General features: G+C 61.3%; 1 protein-coding gene across 1 annotated transcript; it reads right to left on the bottom strand.

Annotated features, from left to right (window-relative positions):
• Positions 1 to 226: 226 nt before the first annotated feature.
• LOC119102687 (uncharacterized) lies at positions 227 to 17,605 on the bottom strand. Its single transcript, XM_037226145.1, has 20 exons — positions 16,790 to 17,605; positions 16,242 to 16,283; positions 15,417 to 15,536; positions 14,373 to 14,503; positions 8,981 to 10,568; positions 7,962 to 8,281; positions 7,588 to 7,760; positions 7,090 to 7,275; positions 6,992 to 7,058; positions 6,224 to 6,725; positions 5,593 to 5,858; positions 5,314 to 5,452; positions 4,606 to 4,749; positions 4,001 to 4,234; positions 3,540 to 3,661; positions 2,986 to 3,231; positions 2,396 to 2,625; positions 1,987 to 2,113; positions 1,367 to 1,444; positions 227 to 984 (listed from the first exon to the last, which is right to left on the bottom strand). Exons 3-20 carry the CDS (start codon positions 15,445 to 15,447, stop codon positions 871 to 873), a joined length of 4,698 nt encoding a protein of 1,565 aa, XP_037082040.1. The 5' UTR covers positions 15,448 to 15,536; positions 16,242 to 16,283; positions 16,790 to 17,605; the 3' UTR covers positions 227 to 870.
• Positions 17,606 to 17,897: the final 292 nt, after the last annotated feature.

Here is a 17,897-nt window from a genome sequence, read left to right as displayed (position 1 = left end):
GATATGGCCGGCGGTCGACCGGCGCGTGTGGCCCGCGGGCGGCCCGCGTGTGGCGCCGCGGACATCCGGTTACCGCGCCGAGCCCGCAGCTTCGCTCGTGCGAGAATGTGATGGGCCGTGATGGTTGTGATGGCGCGTGATGGGGATAACTAAGCTCCAGAGCTTTGTATAGATCAGGTGAGCAATCCCTTTGCACAATGTGTCCTTGATTGTCAAATTCACAAAGTCCAAAGCTACATATCGATATATTCTGAAATCATTGCACACATCCTTCTCACGATTTAGTCCCATCACCGATCTCATGAATTCAGTTCGTGTCCTGACTTGGCCTATATGCATCGTGGCTATTGAGTATTTACATCGGTCAGTGCATAGCCGTCCATACGGCTGCTGGTCGCACGGAAACACCGCCCTCGTTTGGCACAATCACAATACTCGGAGCTACACGACAATCACGCACGTATTATGTTCTCTTACTTACGGAGCATTGCTCCGTTTTCTGACTTCAGAGGTATGTACAAATCGACTCGTATCATTCTACATGTAGTCTACAGCTAACAATTCCTGTCATTCCGCTGAGGAGAAGGGGACAGCACTCTTGAGCAAGTATTTCACAAGCACCGCAAGTTCAGAGTGCGAATCAATGTGGGCTCGTCAACGGACATTCCAACACAATAGGAATACAGAATAACGATAACAACTTAAAGCGAACAGGAGTGGGACGTGCACACCGTTCCCCTTCCTCCCTGTTTGACCTTTTTCGCGCCGGCAAACGCCGCGGCACCTCGGCCGGGCTGCGCGACTCACACACGTCAATAAATAGTGCGCCGGTAGATGTCAGGCCGATCGGGCCGGCAGGTGGCGCTGGCCTCACCGCAGACCACGCCGGCTACCGGTGGCTGATGGCGGTCTGGAGCCGCGCCCTGACGCGTGGATCTGCGGGAAGTCGTCCGCCAGGCTGAACTCGGACTGGGCGTCCGAGTCCTGCAACGAGACGGAGCGTCAGCCGCCGGCCCGCCGTCCGCTTGTCGTGGTGTGAGCAGCTGCGGCATGGCCAGCCAGGTGCGCGCGACGGCATCGGCTGGATGCTGTACTCAGTGTTACAGAATATGCTGCTCACAGCCTGCTGTCTTATTAATCATCATACGCAAACAATCACACTATGGTGATTTCTTAGATGCTGGCGAGATTTCTAAAAAATGTGGTCCAAAGGGAGTGAAACACCGCCTCGCATTCCAGATCACCTCAAAAGTAATATTGCCGACCTTGCAGCGGTATCAGGTCTTTCACGTGCATGGATCAAGTGATGCAAACTTAAACATCGATCTCATTCACTTAATATATTCAGAGTGGTGTTTGCACATACCGCCGCGGGCCGGAACAGCTGCGTTTCCGGCATGACGAAGGTGGATGCTGCATCCCGCTCCGCCATAGTGTGATGATCCTGGCAAGGAAATCGTATTTTGTAATTGATAATCATCGACAATATATGGTATTTCAACCCTGCCACCAGGAGGGCTCCCAGATTCATCAGTGTGAGTGTGATCACACTCGTGGGTACAACGGCTTCGCGAACGACCGAACGAACGAAGCCGCGAGTCGCTTCATTCGTGGCGCAGAGGCCTGTATGGATGGATCAACACCACGCGATGGATCAACACCACGCGATGGATCAACACTATGTGATGGATCAACACCACGCTGGCTGCATCAATGGTAGTCAGAACAGCTAACATCACCACGTGACTGGAGACCACTCAGCATCTTCCAGCTGCTATCTGAGCTCGTACGGCACAGATGTGCGTCGTCACGACGCCTGACTGGTGACGTTGAGTGGGACACTCATGTATGTGAACATATTGGAGCTAAGCGCTCTGGAGCTCAGCCCGACTGGTGAGGCCGAGTGGAACACTCACGTATGTGAACATATTGGAGCTGAGCGCTCTGGAGCTCAGCCTGACTGGTGACGCTGAGTGGAACACTCACGTATGTGAACATATTGGAGCTGAGCGCTCTGGAGCTCAGCCGACTGCACTGCGTGCCGAAGCCCCGCATGCTGCGAACGCTTGGCCGGATCGTCGTCTCGTCAAACGATCGAGCCTCCGACATCGTCCTGCGGGAAATCGGGACGGCGTCAGGTAACGAGCCTGCAGGCGACCTCTCGGCATGTCGACTTGCTGATGCGGACATCCGCGGAATGAAAATAGCAGTAGCCTAGATTATCGCGGAACATGAATTAGTACGTCGCTTCCCAATACTTGTAAGCGTCGCTTTCTGATATTGGCCTGGAGAAATCAAATCGCATATAGAGAACTGGACAGAGCGAGCGCAGAGCATCGCACTGCGCGGTGTCGCCGGGCCGGCGGGGTCTCCTGCGCCGCGCCGACCAGCTGACCTCTCGCGGAAGAAGTTGTGAGAGCCGTAGTCGGCCGGGTCTGCCAGCGAGTCGGCCCCGCGCTGACTGAGGTTGTCCGAGCTGCGACTCCGCCCGGTCGGGTGGTGGCTGACCTCTTCCCGGCGGCCGCGGCGGCCGCTGCTCACGCTGCGTGCCGTGCGCTGCGATGTGAAGGTGCCGGCTCGCGGCCGGCCGCGCGGCCCCGGCTCCAGCACGCTCAGGAGCCGGCTCTGCGGGCCGTCACAAACAGGCGGTCAGGTGCTGGTTGAGCAACACGGGCAAGGACTGGATTGGTAGAGACACGGCCTCAGCGATGCTTGCCGCAGAGTGTGCCTTGCAACAAATAGAGAGTGAGAAAGTGCGCTGTGCAAGTGTGAAATCCCATCCCGTTAGAATTATGAAATTTGGAAACCAGACAAGTGTTAGCTCCTTCATGAAGACTAGACGAATGCCCCTCCCTCCCCCCCCCCCCCCCCAACAACGTGCAACATTATCCTCTAACATCAGAAGCCCGGCAGAACCCGTTCCCAGCGACTCTCCACCATCGGCCGTCTGTGGCACCCGAGCCCGTTGGCCGCGTCGCCGCTCACCTGCGTGCTGCGCAGGTCGGCAGAGCCGTCGGCGCCGACCCGCACTGCCGACGAGCCGGCGCTAGCCGGCCGCGGGTGCTTGTGCTTGGCACGCGGGATGAAGACAGCCGGCCGCACGCCCGTGCTCGCCATGCTGCGGTCCTCTTGGAAGCTGGGGTTGGTGCGGCCCGAGCGCCGGCTCCGGCCACCCATGGAGGGCGGCGGCGCCGGCGCCGGTGCCCGCCTCGTGCCGGCCGGCGCCGGGACCTGCCAGCAGGTAACGGCCGTGAGATAGGCGCACGACAGGGAAGCGGGCAGACTACCGTGGCGGAGGTGACCGGCTGGGAAGTGGCCAGAGCAGCCGTGACAGAGGTGATCTAGTGGTTCTGAAGCCAATGAATTTATGAGATATTACATAAAGGAGCAATAGGAACAGCTCAAGCATTCGCTTGCTGTAACAGCATAAGTTAGGTTCAGCAAATGCTTCTGGCACCTGGCTGAGGCCCGCGAGCGTCCCCTCAATCCCCGCCAGCCCGTGCGGTAATCAGCCGACCCGGACGGCGCGTCTGACGTACCCGGCGAGGCGGGCTGGCGGCGCTGGTGTCGCTGCTGCTGTCCAGCATGGCTCGTCGCTCGATGACCGGGTTGTGCAGACTGGTGCCGCGGTGTCGCAGGAAGCCGGCCGGACCGGTGAACACTGGCGGAACAGGTGCAATCAGCGGTTACAGCTGGCGTCAGCTGCAGGCCGCGCACAGCAGCAGCACTGATCCTCGACTGAGGTTCTCCGCGATGTCCGCGGCGAAGGCTTTGATTGCCTACACTGTGAGGTCTAAGCTGTTTTACAGTGGAATACCGTCGAGCCCCCTGATATTCCCTGTTAGGAATTTCCGTGGCATGCGAGAGCCGCGCTGATATTAGCAACACATTCAAGATGACGCCACACCAGGCCCTAGCTACACAGCATTTTCAGAAGATTAGCCGGTTGTTTCTCCGCGTGGCACCCTCTGCCGCTATCGCTCCGGAGTCCCCCACTTACCGAGTGGTGGCGCCACGTGACTGCGCCCCTTGCGGCGGCAGCAGAGGAAGCAGCACGCGCACAGCATGAGCGCGAGCACAGCGCCCACGGTGACGAGCGCGATGAGGAGCACACGCAGGTTGATCTGGCATCGGTTGCCGGCGTACCAGCGGTGGCAACGGCAGCCGGTGGCGCCATCATCCCGCGTGTAGCACTCGCCGCTGTAGCTGCACTCCTTGCAGCCAGCCGACTCGGCTGCGGACGCGGGAAGGTGGTCACAGGGGGACACACGGCGAGGGGGAATCACGGGAGGGACGCACGGTGAGGGGGAGTCACGGGAGGGATGCACGGTGAGGGGGAGGGGTCAAGGGATAGACGCACGGCGGGAGGCATGAAGAGGGATGGTCATGGGGAGACTGGTGAGGACGCCAGGCGGCCAGCAGCGAGCCGTGCTGCCGAACATCCGTCAGCCCAGTTTAAACACGAACATGATCATGACCCCTGGGTTGTAACTATTGGAAGCTGTCCTGGGACAACTCAAGATGTTGCACCATGACTCGTGGACAACGGTCACAGCACGCCGGAGTGTCAAGTTGCAGACTTTCCATCGCGTTCTGTAAACAGACCTGAGCAGGCTCGACCTGGCGATTCGTTGACGTTCATGTCGACCATGCCGTCCTTGCAGCTGCAGGTGAACGTGCCCACCAGGTTGTAGCAGAAGGCGTAGGCGTGGCAGTCGTTGTAGTCGGCCTCCTGGCACTCGTCAAAGTCTGCGAGTGCGTCAGCGCAGTGTTACTGGGCTGACTGGCCAGTGTTACTAGTGATGGGCATGGCTCCGAGCCGGAGAGACAGTGTTACTAGTGATGGGCATGGCTCCGAGCCGGAGAGGCAGTGCTACTAGTGATGGGCATGGCTCCGAACCGGAGAGGCAGTGTTACTAATGATGGGCATGACTCCGAGCCGTAGACATGTCATCGAGTTCGTCATCAAGCAAGGCAATCTTTTCGGGTGTGCGTTGTTTTATGGTGGCGAAGAGACAACAAATTTAGAAGACAACTCATGTTGTCGACGCGATGCACGTTTTTGTGTGTTGCTGATAATTGCTCGGAAGATCAACGGCATAATGAGCATGCAAGCCGCTATGGCTTTTGCTTGCCAATTATCATCTTGCCTGACTGAGCTATACTTCATCCCACGTTCCCACAAAACGTGCTTCAAATGTTCAGATGGACTTATAACGCAGAGCTGGCTCTCCACAGCCATAAAGTCAGAGCGTCTTACTCCCCCCCCCCCCCCCTCCCCCCTTCAGTCGGCTGTCCGCGCCGGGAGCTCACCAAGCGCTGTGATGGCGTCCGTGTGCCTGGACACGACCACCTGCTGGCCGCCCAGTGAGTAGTTGGTGCTGCGGAGCGCCTCCTGTACCGTGTCCTGCAGCACGGCCTTGTCCAGCGACTGCTTCTCTCGGTCCGACACCTAGCGAACAGAGAATTGAGCGTGAAACTCCATGACTCACTGCGTGCACCGGTGCACGGACGCAATGCAAAACCAGGTGCACAATGCAGCGCGATTGCTTCTAGCGCCGAAACCCGTAGCTGGTAGCTGGTGTGCCTCACCTGTACCATGATCTCGGCCATCAGGCCGTCGAGGCGCGGTCTGCCGTGCTCTCCGGCGGCGCGCGTCGGCTTGAAGCCCATCAGCTGGGTGGTGTGCAGGCGGTCCGCGAGGGGAGTGGCGGCCAACGCCTCGCCCAGACCGGCCTCGGTGAGTCGCGCCATCTGCCCGAACTCGCTCGAGTCGCGGTCGGCGAACGGCGGCCGGAAGGACAGCGGGATGTCGTTGACGCGGTCCAGCAGCACGTGCAGGCGGTAGGTGAGAGTCGCTGCGGCGGAGGAGGCTGTCAGTCCCGGGAGTGACCCGACTCAGTTTGCGCGGTGCAGGGCGCGACGGAGGGGCGCTTTAGCCATCACGAGCTAGTTGGACAACAGACGAGGCGAGGAAGACGTTACCTTGGTGAGCATGCTTCTGAGGAGACGCTTCTACCCACACCAGGCGTTTTAATATGTTCATGTTGTGAAAGCAAGGTATACTTTTGGTACACGGCACATTGTACATATAGTAAGAATGTCACTCCCAAAGAAACCTCAGGTTGAGGCCGTTGCCTCCCTATCCTCTTCATCGCCGCCTACGCCATGATCCCGTCACCAGTACCTGGCCGCCCTCAGCTCAGCTGTGTCGTCCACTCACGTTCGCAGGGATCCTGCTCGCGGGCGCGCGAGTAGCCAGGCCGGCAGGCGCAGCGGTACGCGCCGCCCACGCGCCGACACGTCTCGAAGATAGCCGGCAGGCACGGCCGCTCGCAGCGCGTGGCCACCGCCTCGCTCTGCTCCACCACGATCTGCTGGCCGACGCCTGGGCTGATGACCACCCGGTTCACCTCGTTGTCGTCGTCGACGCCCTTGCGTATGTCTCCGAGCTCGATCGAGTCGGGCACGTACACGCCAGCGATGGCGATCTGCTCCCGCTCCCGCTCCCGCTCCCGCGGCGGCTCCCGTGGCGGCTCCGGCGGCGGCGCGCGCGGCGCTGCGGGAGCCGGAAGGCGCGTCGCTGTTGACAGCAGCTGCACACGCGTGGGCGTGGCCGTGTTGAGTGTGTGGACCTGCGTGGACGTGCCGATCACCGTGGACACGATGGTGATGGGCGGCAGGGTGCTGGTGATAACCTTGGTGCTGGTCACCACGGAGCTCCCCTGAAAATCCGAACAGATGAGTCAGGGGAAAGCGAAAAAGACCACATGGGTAGATCAGCACTTGTTTTAAATTGCTTTTGGAACCCGTACCCTTAAAGAACACAACGGGCATACCGACATAAGGCATGCAGGGCAGCAACCTCCTGCATCAGCTGCCGCATATCTAAGACGGACACGGTGACTCAAGAACCTTTCCGCTTTACTTGGTCTTAAAAATTCTCTCATGGGTCTCGGGACTGACAGCAGCCGTGCCCCGGACAACTTACCTCGAAGCGGATGTCGGTCTTGGTGGCGGTGACTGTGCGAGTGAACTGCTCGGTTTCGCGTGATGTACTTGGTGACGGACTGCCGACCGGTGCCGTGCACAATCTCGGTGATGTCGTGCACGTTCTCCACGGGCAGCGGCGGCCGCGTGAACAGGCCGCCGAACACGGTCGACTCGCCGTGGATCACAGTTGCCGAGCTGCTGTGCTGGCTGGTGACGCGCGTGTCCGGCCGCAGCGTGCGCACGTCCGGCCCGAGGATCGACGTCGCCGAGCCGACGCGCACGCTCGGCGTGGTGGCGGCGGCGGACGCGGCGGCGGCGGCGGCGGCGGCGGAAGCGACGGCGGCGGCGGAGGCGGAGGTGGAGGAGGCGGCGGCGACGGCGGCGGCGGCGGCGTCGGCGGCTGCGGCGGAGGAGGAGGAGGAAGAAGGTGAAGAGGAGGAGGAGGAGGAGGAGGAGGCAGCGGCGGCAGCGGCGGCGCTGCTCAGCGACGCCAGCAGCGTCTGGCGGATGCGGTCGGCAAGCCGCGTCGGCCGCCGGCTCGACGTCAGTGACGGCGTGCGCGGCGTGGCGCGCGATGAAGTCGCCGCCACCGGCTCGAAGCTCGACGACACGATGAAGTTGATCTTGTCGTTCTCGTCGTCGCCGGAGATGCTGCCAGACGTCAGGTCCCCTCGCTGTGCCACCCGGACTCGCTCCGTCGAAGGCTCCAGCTCCAGGTCTACCACCGGGATGCTGGGCGACTCCGAGGGCGGCGCCTCCTCCGTCGGCTGGTACGTCAAGCCAGGCGCCGACGCCCGAGCCGGTGGTGGCGGCGGTGACTCGGACGATGCCGGTGGACTGGGTCTTGTCGTCAGCGGCGGGGCGGCAGCGGACGGGGCGAACGGCAGCAGCGGCGCGCGCGGCGGCGGTCGCGGCCGGTCGGTGTTGGGCGGGAAGCTGATGACCGCTGGCTGAGTGGTGATAGGCACCACGTTGGCGAACACGTTGGTGCCTACAATCCGGTTGTCGCCCTCCAGCGAGGCGATCGTGTGCAGCGTGGATGTCGACACGGGCCGCTGTGACCAGAACACCTGACCTGTCAGTGCGTTCTCGGCGTCCTGTGCGGTCTCCGCGCTCGGCGACGCCAGGGGCGGACGCAAGCCCTGGTCGGGCACGAACCCGGCGTCGGCGCTGTCGAAGTACGTCAGCTGTCCAGTGCCGAACGGACCCTGAACGCTGGCGGCGTAATCCTGGTCGTCGACGGTCTGTTGGTCGGCGAACTCGGCCTCCACGTAGGCGGGTGGCCGCCCTGCTGGCCGCACCGGCGGGGCGTCTGCTCGCCGCGTCTCCAGGAATTCCTGGCCAGCGAAGCCGGGCAGCGACGTCGCGCCGACCACGACAACGGGCCGGCGCGGCGGCACGGCCGTCAGCCGGTCCTGTGGGCTGGCCGCGCTCGGCCGCACAAACTGCGTCTCTGCGCCGCTCGTGATGGAGACGTGCACGCGTGTTGACGGCGCGCCGGCCGGCCGACCGAGCTCGGCGAGCACGCCGCCGCTTGGGAATGGCCTGCGCTCGGCGTCGCCTGGCCTGAAGCGCTCGATGTCGGGCCGCGGTGGCGCCAGGCCCGGCGGCGGCGGGCGCCGGCCGCCCGGCTGCCCGGCCGCCGGTCGCACGCGGATCTGGAACGGCTGGCCCGGCTGGTTCTCGATGCGCTGCAGCTGCACGAAGCCGTCAGCCGGCGGCGGTCGGCGGGGCGGCGGCTCGCGCTGACCCGGAAACACGGCGATGAAACCGTTGGGCCTCGCCACGTGCTGCTGCCGTCGGTTGGGTCGCACCGGCCGCGGCGGCCGGCGTGGCGCGTCGCCGCGGAACAGCGGCGCGCCGTCGCCTCGCAGCGGCTGCCCGGCCGGCCGGCGCGGTCGGTCGGCGCGCCGCACGGGCACGCCCGAGCGCTGCGGCGGCGGCAGGCTCTCCTGCAGGCCCGGCGGCGGCCGCTGCGGCGCGCCGCCGTTGGGCGCGCCGCGCAGCCGGATCATCTCGCCCTCGGGCCCCATGACGGCCAAGAAGCCACCACCGGGCGCGGCCGTCGCCAGCTGCTGGTTCCGTAGGCTCGCCGCCACGCCACCGACCGGGATGAAGGCCGGGTTGCGCTGCTGCACGTGCACGGCCGGCGGCGGGCGCGAATCGGGCGGCACGCCGGAAGAGCCGTCGCGCCGCACAGCCACCGGCAGCACGTTGCGGAAGAGGCCAGCAGCCGTGTCCACCATGGAGCTGAGGCCGCCCAGACCGGCTGCGCCCAGCCCGCTCAGGCCCAGCAGGCTGCCGGCCAGGTTGCCTAGGCTGGCGGCCGTCGACTCGGACGAGTCGAGGCCGCCTGAGGGCGCCGCGGTCGTCGTGCTGGGCGTGGCGGGGCTCACTGACGTGGTGGTCGACACCAGCGATGCGGCGCCGGTCGGCGTGTCGGCGGCCGCCGGCTGCGGCTCAGCGGCCGCCGTCGTCGCCGCGTCGCCGGCCGGCTCCGAGGACGCGGTTACCGACTGCGCGGCGCTCTCGGGCGGTGACGGAGTCTCGGAGGGGGTTGTCGGTGTCGCCGGCGACGGCGTGGTCTCCACGCTCTGACTGGGCTCCTCCTGCGTCGTTGACGTCTGGTCGCTGTCCTCGCCGCCCAGCGGCGGCGCGGGCACCGGGCTGGCCGCCACCAGAGAGGGCTGTGGCGGCGTCCCGCTTCGACTGGGTGTCGGCTGCGACTCAACGGGCGCCGCCACCGAGTTTGCCGTCACCAGCGGCGTTAGCAGCGACGATGCGGTGGTGGACGTCGCCGCCGGCCCGACGAACGAGCTGCGCAGCGAGCTCAGGTGCCACGAGTCAAGTCGCGTCGTCACTTTCTCGGTCTGCAGGCGGGAGGTGACCTCTGTGCGCGTGCGCACCACGGTCGAGCTGCCCTCCAGCAGCGTGGTGTAGAAAGTGCTGGTCGTGTAGAACGTTTTGGTGGCCACCACGTGGATCTCGTCCTGCTCGCCGACCGGCAGCAAGCTGGGGTCGACGACTGGCGGCGGCCGGGCGACGGGCCGCGGAGCCGGCGCCACCGTCGCCTGGATGACGGGCCTGGTTGCTGTCGGTCGCACGGCCGCTATGTAGGACGTCTCGACGGCCACGTCGCGAATGACGCTGGTGGTGCTGACCAGCACCTGCGTGCCCGACACGACGGCCGTGTCGAAGAGCGTCACTGTCGACAGGTACGTCTTGGTGTAGAGCAGCGAGCGGGAGGTGGGCGCCACGAGCGGCGGCGCGGCCGGGGCCTCCGTCACCACGATTTGGGTCACGACCTCCTGCGTGGAGGTCACATGCTCGCGGTTGCCGCGCGTCGTCGTCCTGAAGTACGTGTAGGTGCTGAGATACGTCTCTGTTTGGAAGCGCGTCGAGGAGGGCGTGGTAACGGCGGCCGGCAACGTCAGCACGTTGGACACCGTCTCACGCGATGTCAACACCACCGATCGGTCGCCCTCCTTGAAGTGGTTCAGGAAGGTGAAGGTGGTGAAGTAGGTGTGCGTGCGGTAGAAGCGCGAGTCGAAGCCCTCGGTGCCGCGCGTGCCCAGCTGAAACAGACAGGCCACGCTCCGCTAGTACAGGTTGTACGGCTCAGTTGCGGTATGGCTGCTTGATAGTTCAGCTTGTGTGCAGATGGCGCCGCCCAGTCTCGGGATAATGAACATGACGCCAAGGACGTTGCGTGCTACTCTATTAAGGAGTTAGAAAATCCGGCGATGCAATTAAAATATTTTTTAGAAAATACCCATTTATGATGGAGCAATAGCCAATGGCGGACCAAACTCCACTGCATGAACCGGTGTCACCTGTACCCCAAGTAATGAGCTGTCGACCTTGTGCGCCGGTGCAGGCATGACAATGCAGCACGCGCTCATCCCATGCAGTGTGGTGGAAGCCACCGTTCTGTGCCCTGAAGGACACCTCTGCACTGGAGATAATGATGCACGCCTCCCATAATCACGGCATGTGCCCAACGAAAAGGATCGACTCGGCGGTCAATTACAAAACGAGATGGGTGCACGAAAAAGAACCCTTAAATGGGGGTTGCCAGATTGAAATAGTAGACTGCTCCAAGCCCACGCAAGCCATCAGTCCCTAGCACATTTTGTTGCGCACAGCATATAACAGAAGTGCACTTTTAGCACATATTCAGTATAGTGCATAATGTCTCCGACACAGAAAAGAGCTCTGACCCCGAAGCCTGTTCGCAACCCGCTTGCCCGCTGCCCGACGACCGAATGCTAACCCGCTGACCCGCTGCCGGACGACCGAATCCCGCTTGCCCGCTGCCGGACGACCGAATGCCAACCCGCTGACCCGCTGCCGGACGGCTGAATGCTAGCCCGCTTGCCCGCTGCCGGACGACCGAGTGCCGTCTCGCACAAACGCCATAAATATATAGATTTTTCTCGGTATAGGCCACCCGCCAGATGATCCTGGTCTCACGCACCGCCGAGCAAAAGTCGTCCCGGTCCGGGCAGTAGGTCAAATACCGGCGGCGTGCAACGGCGAGCGGGACCGGTTCCCGCCGCCGGGCTGGCAGAAAGCTGGTCCGCCGTCACTTCCGGGAGCCGCGTGGTCATACCAGCTCGGCCTCCCCATCCACCCACATATACATGTGGCCGGCCTGGTCAGCGAATGGCTGGTCCGTCGCCGCCTCCCGGGACCGCGCGGTCAAACCAGCACGGCCTCCTCCCCTCCCCCCCCCCCCCCCACATCCACATGGGCCGACCTGACCAGCGGATGGCAGGTCCGTCGCCACTTCCTGAAGCCGTGTGGTCAAACCAGCACGGCCTCCTTGCCCTCCCTCCCCCCCCCCCCCCCCATATGGGCCGGCTCGGTCAGTGGATGGCTGGTGCAACCAGCGGACGGCGGCGGTCAACGACCGAAACGCGGGCACGTGTCATGACTGAGCCGGCCGGCTGGGACACTCACAACGGCGCGCAGGGTCATATCCGTGGAGTGGGGGAAGTAAAGCTGTTGGTCGTTGGGTTAGACTGGTCATACCCTGGTCAGTTATTGGGGGGGGGGGGGGGGGGTAGTTTCTGCAGTACCTTGACCAGGGTTCTGCAGTACCTTGTGTGAGACAGACAAGGTAGCATCAGGAAATACTGTGTGGCAGATTCAAACCAGCCATTGTAACTCGCAGCACAAGCCGGCCTGGGAGCCTTGAGAAATCGTAACTTGCGATATCTCACTATCAGACGGCAATATATGATATCCATTCGAGATCCTCCACGTAAAAACGGTCCGCGGCATCGATTGACGCAGCAGAGCACCGGGCTTGTATTCGCCTTCATATGATGAAGGCACTGGGTTTTATGTGTGATCATAAGGATACGTTTCTCCTAGGTGCATGGTCCGTGACCACTTGCTGGCATGTAATATGTCGCAGCTAGCGTGTGGTGTGCGTGTTGTGTGTGTGTGTGTGTGTGTGTGTGTGTGTGTGTGTGTGTGTGTGTGTGTGTGTGTGTGTGTGTGTGTGTGTGTGTGTGTGTGTGTGTGTGTGTGTGTGTGTGTGTATGTGTGTGTGTGTATGTGTGTGTGTGTGTGTGTGTGTGTTGTGTATCCTCGCCCGAGCGCTGTGTGAATGTCGTGAGCCGAGTCCAGGCCAGTTCCCAGGCAGAGCAGACTGCGCCTGAAATGGTGTCAACTGGCTGCAGGGGGCCCGCGCAGGAGGCCAGACCGCCGCTGCACAGCGACCACTCGGAACGGCGCCGGGTCAGCGCCGGTTTGGCATTCGCCCCGTGCAATGCCGACCCTCTACCAGGGCTCTGCAGTACCGACCCACCACCAGCGTGCGGCAGTGTCGACCTTCCGCCACCTCTGCGGGACCCTCATGTCGAAGCCTCACCGTAGTCATTCGCTGCACCAGCATCGTCCAGCTCACTGGAACTCCATCATCGCACCCTGTGACGTCTACCAGCTCCGGCCCGGCGCGGCAAACCAATCGTTTTCACCGACGTCGGCCGGCGAGAGCTCATATGTAAATCAGCGCCCGGCGGGCGCTTTCGCATGCTGGCCGCGCCGAGCCGAGCTGGCCTCGTCGCCCCACCCTCCACACCTCGTGCATCGGGGTCGCGCCCGGGCCGGAGCCGGCGCCGGAGCCGGAGCCGGAGCCGTAGCCGGAACCGGAGCCGGAGCCGGCGCCGTGCGCGGCCCTTACCTGGGGCGCGGCCGCGAACCGGGCGGCCGCCGGCAGCTCGGTCACCACCAGAGCCTCGGTGCGGCGGCGGGTGTCGGTCACGAGCGAGCCAGCGCCGGCCCACCGGCTCGACAGCAGCGTCACCGTGGTTAGGTAGGTCTTTGTTAGGAGGGCGGCCGCGCCGCCGGCCGGCCGTAGCTAGAACAGGCCGCAGCCGGGTCAGGGCGCGGAGGCGGCTCACCCCGCGACCCAGCGGTTAGTGCGTTATCGACGGTCAGTTAGCGCGCGACTGCACGGTGTCATGCCGTTTAGTTGGGTCGGGATTAGCGTGAGGCAGCGGTTGGGTTAATAAGCCGGACCACACTAAGAAGCTTTACTGCAGCGAACTGGATAGCCAAGTAAGCCATGAACTGGGTCAGGTGGTTTCCGTGTTTGTTTCACGCCGACAAATGTTTTATTCCGAACATGTGGGCAGGAAGGGTTGGAAGCACGCAACTTGAGCAAGGTTAATTGACTCACCTAATTGCGGTCATGAGCACAAGATATATCAGAAGCAAAATTATGTTCCGCGTTACAACTTGTTTTGAGATACGTTTGTGCGATCCACTGCTCTGGCTGCCTGTGCTCCCCGCAGGGAGTCATATCTGCCTCTAACCATTGGCACATTGGGCCACCGGGCGGCGGCCCGTGGATGATACCCGCCGCCGGTCATTTGACAACACTTGGTCGGCGCGGCCCGACCCAACCTATCGGCTTTTGATCACGGCTCGCACAGTCCAGCTTTGCCGGCGGGCCGTCCAGAAGTGGTGGCGATGTTGACCGGTGACAGTGCCCGAGTTGACGTGTGAGCGAGGTCAGGGCGCGACGGTCGCCAGCCTCCACGTGTCGCTAGCGCTTATGCAAGCTTTCCTTACGTTTATGACTCCGTTTCAGTCTGTTCGGTAAGTCGGTTTCGTTATATCTTACACCGTGTTTCACGGCCATCCATTGTAAAGTGTTTTGCCGACTTGTCTTCTCACCAGCTGTGCGTACCCACGCGTTGCCTCCACTCAACCGCGCTAAATCGCCAGTCGTGTTAGTGGCCGTCGCGGGGACAGCCCTGTCCAACGAATCTCACCGCATCTGAGTAGCCACACCGCGAGGACGCACCCTTGAACGGCGTGTCCGCTGGCAGCGGCGGCAGCGCCCGTGGGCGGCAGCCTCTCACCTCCGGGTCGGTCTCGGAGCTCGGAGACAGGGACATGACGTCACTCAGCGACACGGGAGGCAGCGTCAGCGTGCCCGAGTTCAGCACCACCTGGCCGTTGCTGACCACCTGCTCGGGCGGCAGCTTCCCCTCTGCGGCGGCGGGAGACTCGGTTAGAGGCCTGACCCGGACTCTGCTGCAGTTGGATCGGGGTAGGTGGCTCGAAAAAGCATGACCCGTGTGTGGTAAGAAAGCGCTGAGAGATGTATATTGGCCTAGACAATGCATGTTGCCAGAGGGTTGCATGCATGTAATCAAATGTTGTCGGTCGCCAGACCCACATCCGCGGATGATGCACATTTCCAACAAGGACTAGCCAAGGACCGCCTTCGGTGTTTGGCCAGAACTCGGCGGTGAACGGGTGGGGAGGGGATGGGGAGATACCGAGAATCGAGCTCGAGGATTCACTGTCATTTCCTCATAGTGAATATGAACAAATGCAAATTTTTGAAACAGGGCAAAGTAAGCAAGACGAGCGCTAGAATTCAATATGCACGCTAACAATGAATTTGCATGACAAATCAAAGAGCCTTAACGGAAAAGCATCGACTAATAAATACTTATTACACAATCAACATGCATAAATTATTACGCAGTAATATTGATAGGATATTCACTCAACAACCACGCCATTTATGGTGCATCTAGTGTCACAATAATATAGGGCTCTAACTTTGCTCTACTAACGACTTAAATCTAGAAAGCACCGCAGGTAACTCCATTACTTCAAATACCGTCCGTTTCCAACACATTTTGATGAAGCCTGTGAGTTTTGCAGATATACTTCCAAAACCATGGTGGAACGTCCAATGGGGGAATGCTTACATGCGATAGCCAATGAATGCTACAATGCTACAATGCGAGTGTCGGCCTGTGGCACGCGGGCAGATGAGAGAGAGAGGGGGGGGGGGACGTGGAGGTAATCCATCGCAGTGCAGTATATAGGGGGGGGGGGAGAGCAGAAGTTTAGCTGTGCGTCTCTTAAACCGGTGCGGAAGCTCTCACGTGCCACGAGCACCGGGACGCCATTCTCCATGAGTTTGGTGGCAATGCCCGGGACAACCACGGAGCCTGGAGTGGTCAGAACCTGGCCTGCGTCCTCAGGCGCTACATCTCGACTGACAGCTGGAACGAGGTCACGGGTCAGACGCCAGTCATCCTGTGCCATCCTCGGAGGGTGTCAGGTCAGCAAACAGGCGGTGTGAAAATCACATCGGGGGATTTTGACAGCGCGCGGGCATCAGCACCGCAAACGGAACGGCGTAGCCGACTGTGCGGCTTCTGTCAGCCAGATATCTGGAGCAGTTAATTCGACGCGATTTTCTCGTGAAGTGGAACGCTTCCAACCTCCCACGTGCCGCGTGTATCTGTCACAGCCATGATGTGGCAGTCGGGTGATGGAAGACGCAAGCATCTCGGTCACAGGTCGAGCGAGACCCGGGCCGCGCCCCTCAGCGGACAACGGAGCCGCGCTGCCGGCCGCGCGGCACGAGCGCTCTCGACGGTTTCTACATCGTGCCGAATCAGTCGGCGTCCACTCGGCCCGCGCGCAGGGCGGGCGGCGGCGCCTCCGCTGAATACTGATAGACGTGCGGCATCCTCCCACACGGCACTCTCCAGTCGCCGGGCCATGCTTAATTAGCCGGACTCGCGGCGCTGGCCGAGGAGAAATCGCCGCTGAATATATTTTCACCCGGAGCCATCCTGACGCAAGGCATCGCGTCCCTCTCACTGGCGATTACACGTCAGGGCCTGAATATATGGAGATCGCTCTGATCAGGCCCGAGGAGGGAGAAACCGCAGCACGAGCGGGGTGGCAGAAATACTCACCGGGTCGGCTGGAGATGCTGATAGGTCCCCGCTGATTTATCACTGAAATCACGGAAACAGTGGTACAAGTCGCTCTACATGGGTCGAAAATTTCCATCTCGTTTGAATAAACGTGCTAAAAATGGTGTCTCAATTTTGTATTTAATTTAACCTTTTTGATCGCATTTTGACAGATGTTTTTTTCAGCCAGAATTTATGCATGGCAATCTGCCTGAGCTGGTATCACAACATGGCATTCCGCTTGAAATGGTATGACATGACAATTTGCCTGAAATTGCACCACATGCAAAAATCAAATTGTAGGACAATTTCACAAATGACGCAAACATTGTTTCAATAACACCCATGATCTAAGAGCAGCTGATCTGAATTATAAACCACAGACATAAACATCACATCAATCAACCGAAAGATTATGTGCCTTCCAGCATTGCCAGGCAGTGCAAAATAGAAAAGCAACGCACACAGCGAGGGAAACGCAAGTGAAGGCAACGTGTTCAGATATTCAGAGCATGTGTGCACAGAAGACCAGCATCATGCAATCTCACCTGGGCTGGTGACGAGCTCTGCGAAGATCACCACCGTTCCCGAACTGGTCAGTGGTGTGACCGGCGATCGGGTCGGCGAGGGCAGGGGTCGAAGGCGGGAGGACCTAACAGACGAGGAGGCGAGAGAATGCCTTGTGCGGACCGAGGATGTGGCCGGGAAATCTTTGATCAGGTCTAGACCGTCTACCGATTCGTTGTCTGCGTCACCCAACGTTTCATGATTGCGAGTGTCTACAATAGGTGAATGAGGTGGTACCGTGGTTGTTGCGCTCTCTTCATCCTCACTCTCCCGGTCGAAAAGGCCAACGGGAGGCCTAGTTACACGACCCACATCATCTTCGCGATCTTCCACCTCCTCTGAGAATCTCAACACACCACTTCTGGGAACTGACGTTGCGCCATTTGAAACCGCTTTTTCGCGTGACGCTTCCAACAAATCACTCGAAACCGACACAACTGGGCGTCTGATGACTGAAGGCCGTGATGAGAACAGCAGTCTCTGGTCCCTGGTCGTCGTGACGGCGTCCGACGTCGGCCTTCCGGCTGCGGTGGATATCGCTGCGCCTCTGGACGACGTCGGTCCGCTCCGGGGTGCGGTGCTGAGGACGGGTCGGAGCGTGGGTGTGGCACGATCGGCGGTTTGCAGACCACTCGGGGGTGCGCCGGGGCGAGTCGGAGCGGCACTGGCCAGACTCTGCCGCGTGGAGGTCAGTCGGATGACCGGGGGCGCCGGCCGCGCCGCCGGAGTGCGTGAAGATGTCGCGCTCTCGTCGAACAGCCACGGCGCGTCGGTGATCAGGTGGAGGTCTGAGGGCGCCAGCGTTCGTCAGCGTTGAAGTCAATACAGGCAGCGTCAGAGTTTGGCGACCGCCGAGGATCTCCACAAGCGAGAACGTGCTGAATTTCCGGTACACCACGTTGCTTGGGAGCACGTCGTTGGGGGAATTCTCTGCGGCGCTGGACGGAGCAATGTCGTCCGACTCGAAATCAAGGACGTCGTCATCGGCAGTCCCCTCAGTATCATCAATCGGGTACTCGTCATCGATGTCTGCCGCACTTGATCTTTCTGTCGACGGCTCTGTTCTGGCCGTGGTGCCTGGTGTGCTGA

Source organism: Pollicipes pollicipes, unplaced genomic scaffold (assembly GCF_011947565.3).
Source record: "Pollicipes pollicipes isolate AB1234 unplaced genomic scaffold, Ppol_2.1 Scaffold_5724;HRSCAF=6776_pilon_pilon_pilon, whole genome shotgun sequence".
Lineage (NCBI taxonomy): Eukaryota > Metazoa > Arthropoda > Thecostraca > Pollicipedomorpha > Pollicipedidae > Pollicipes > Pollicipes pollicipes.
This window is presented reverse-complemented; position numbering and strand designations above follow the sequence as displayed.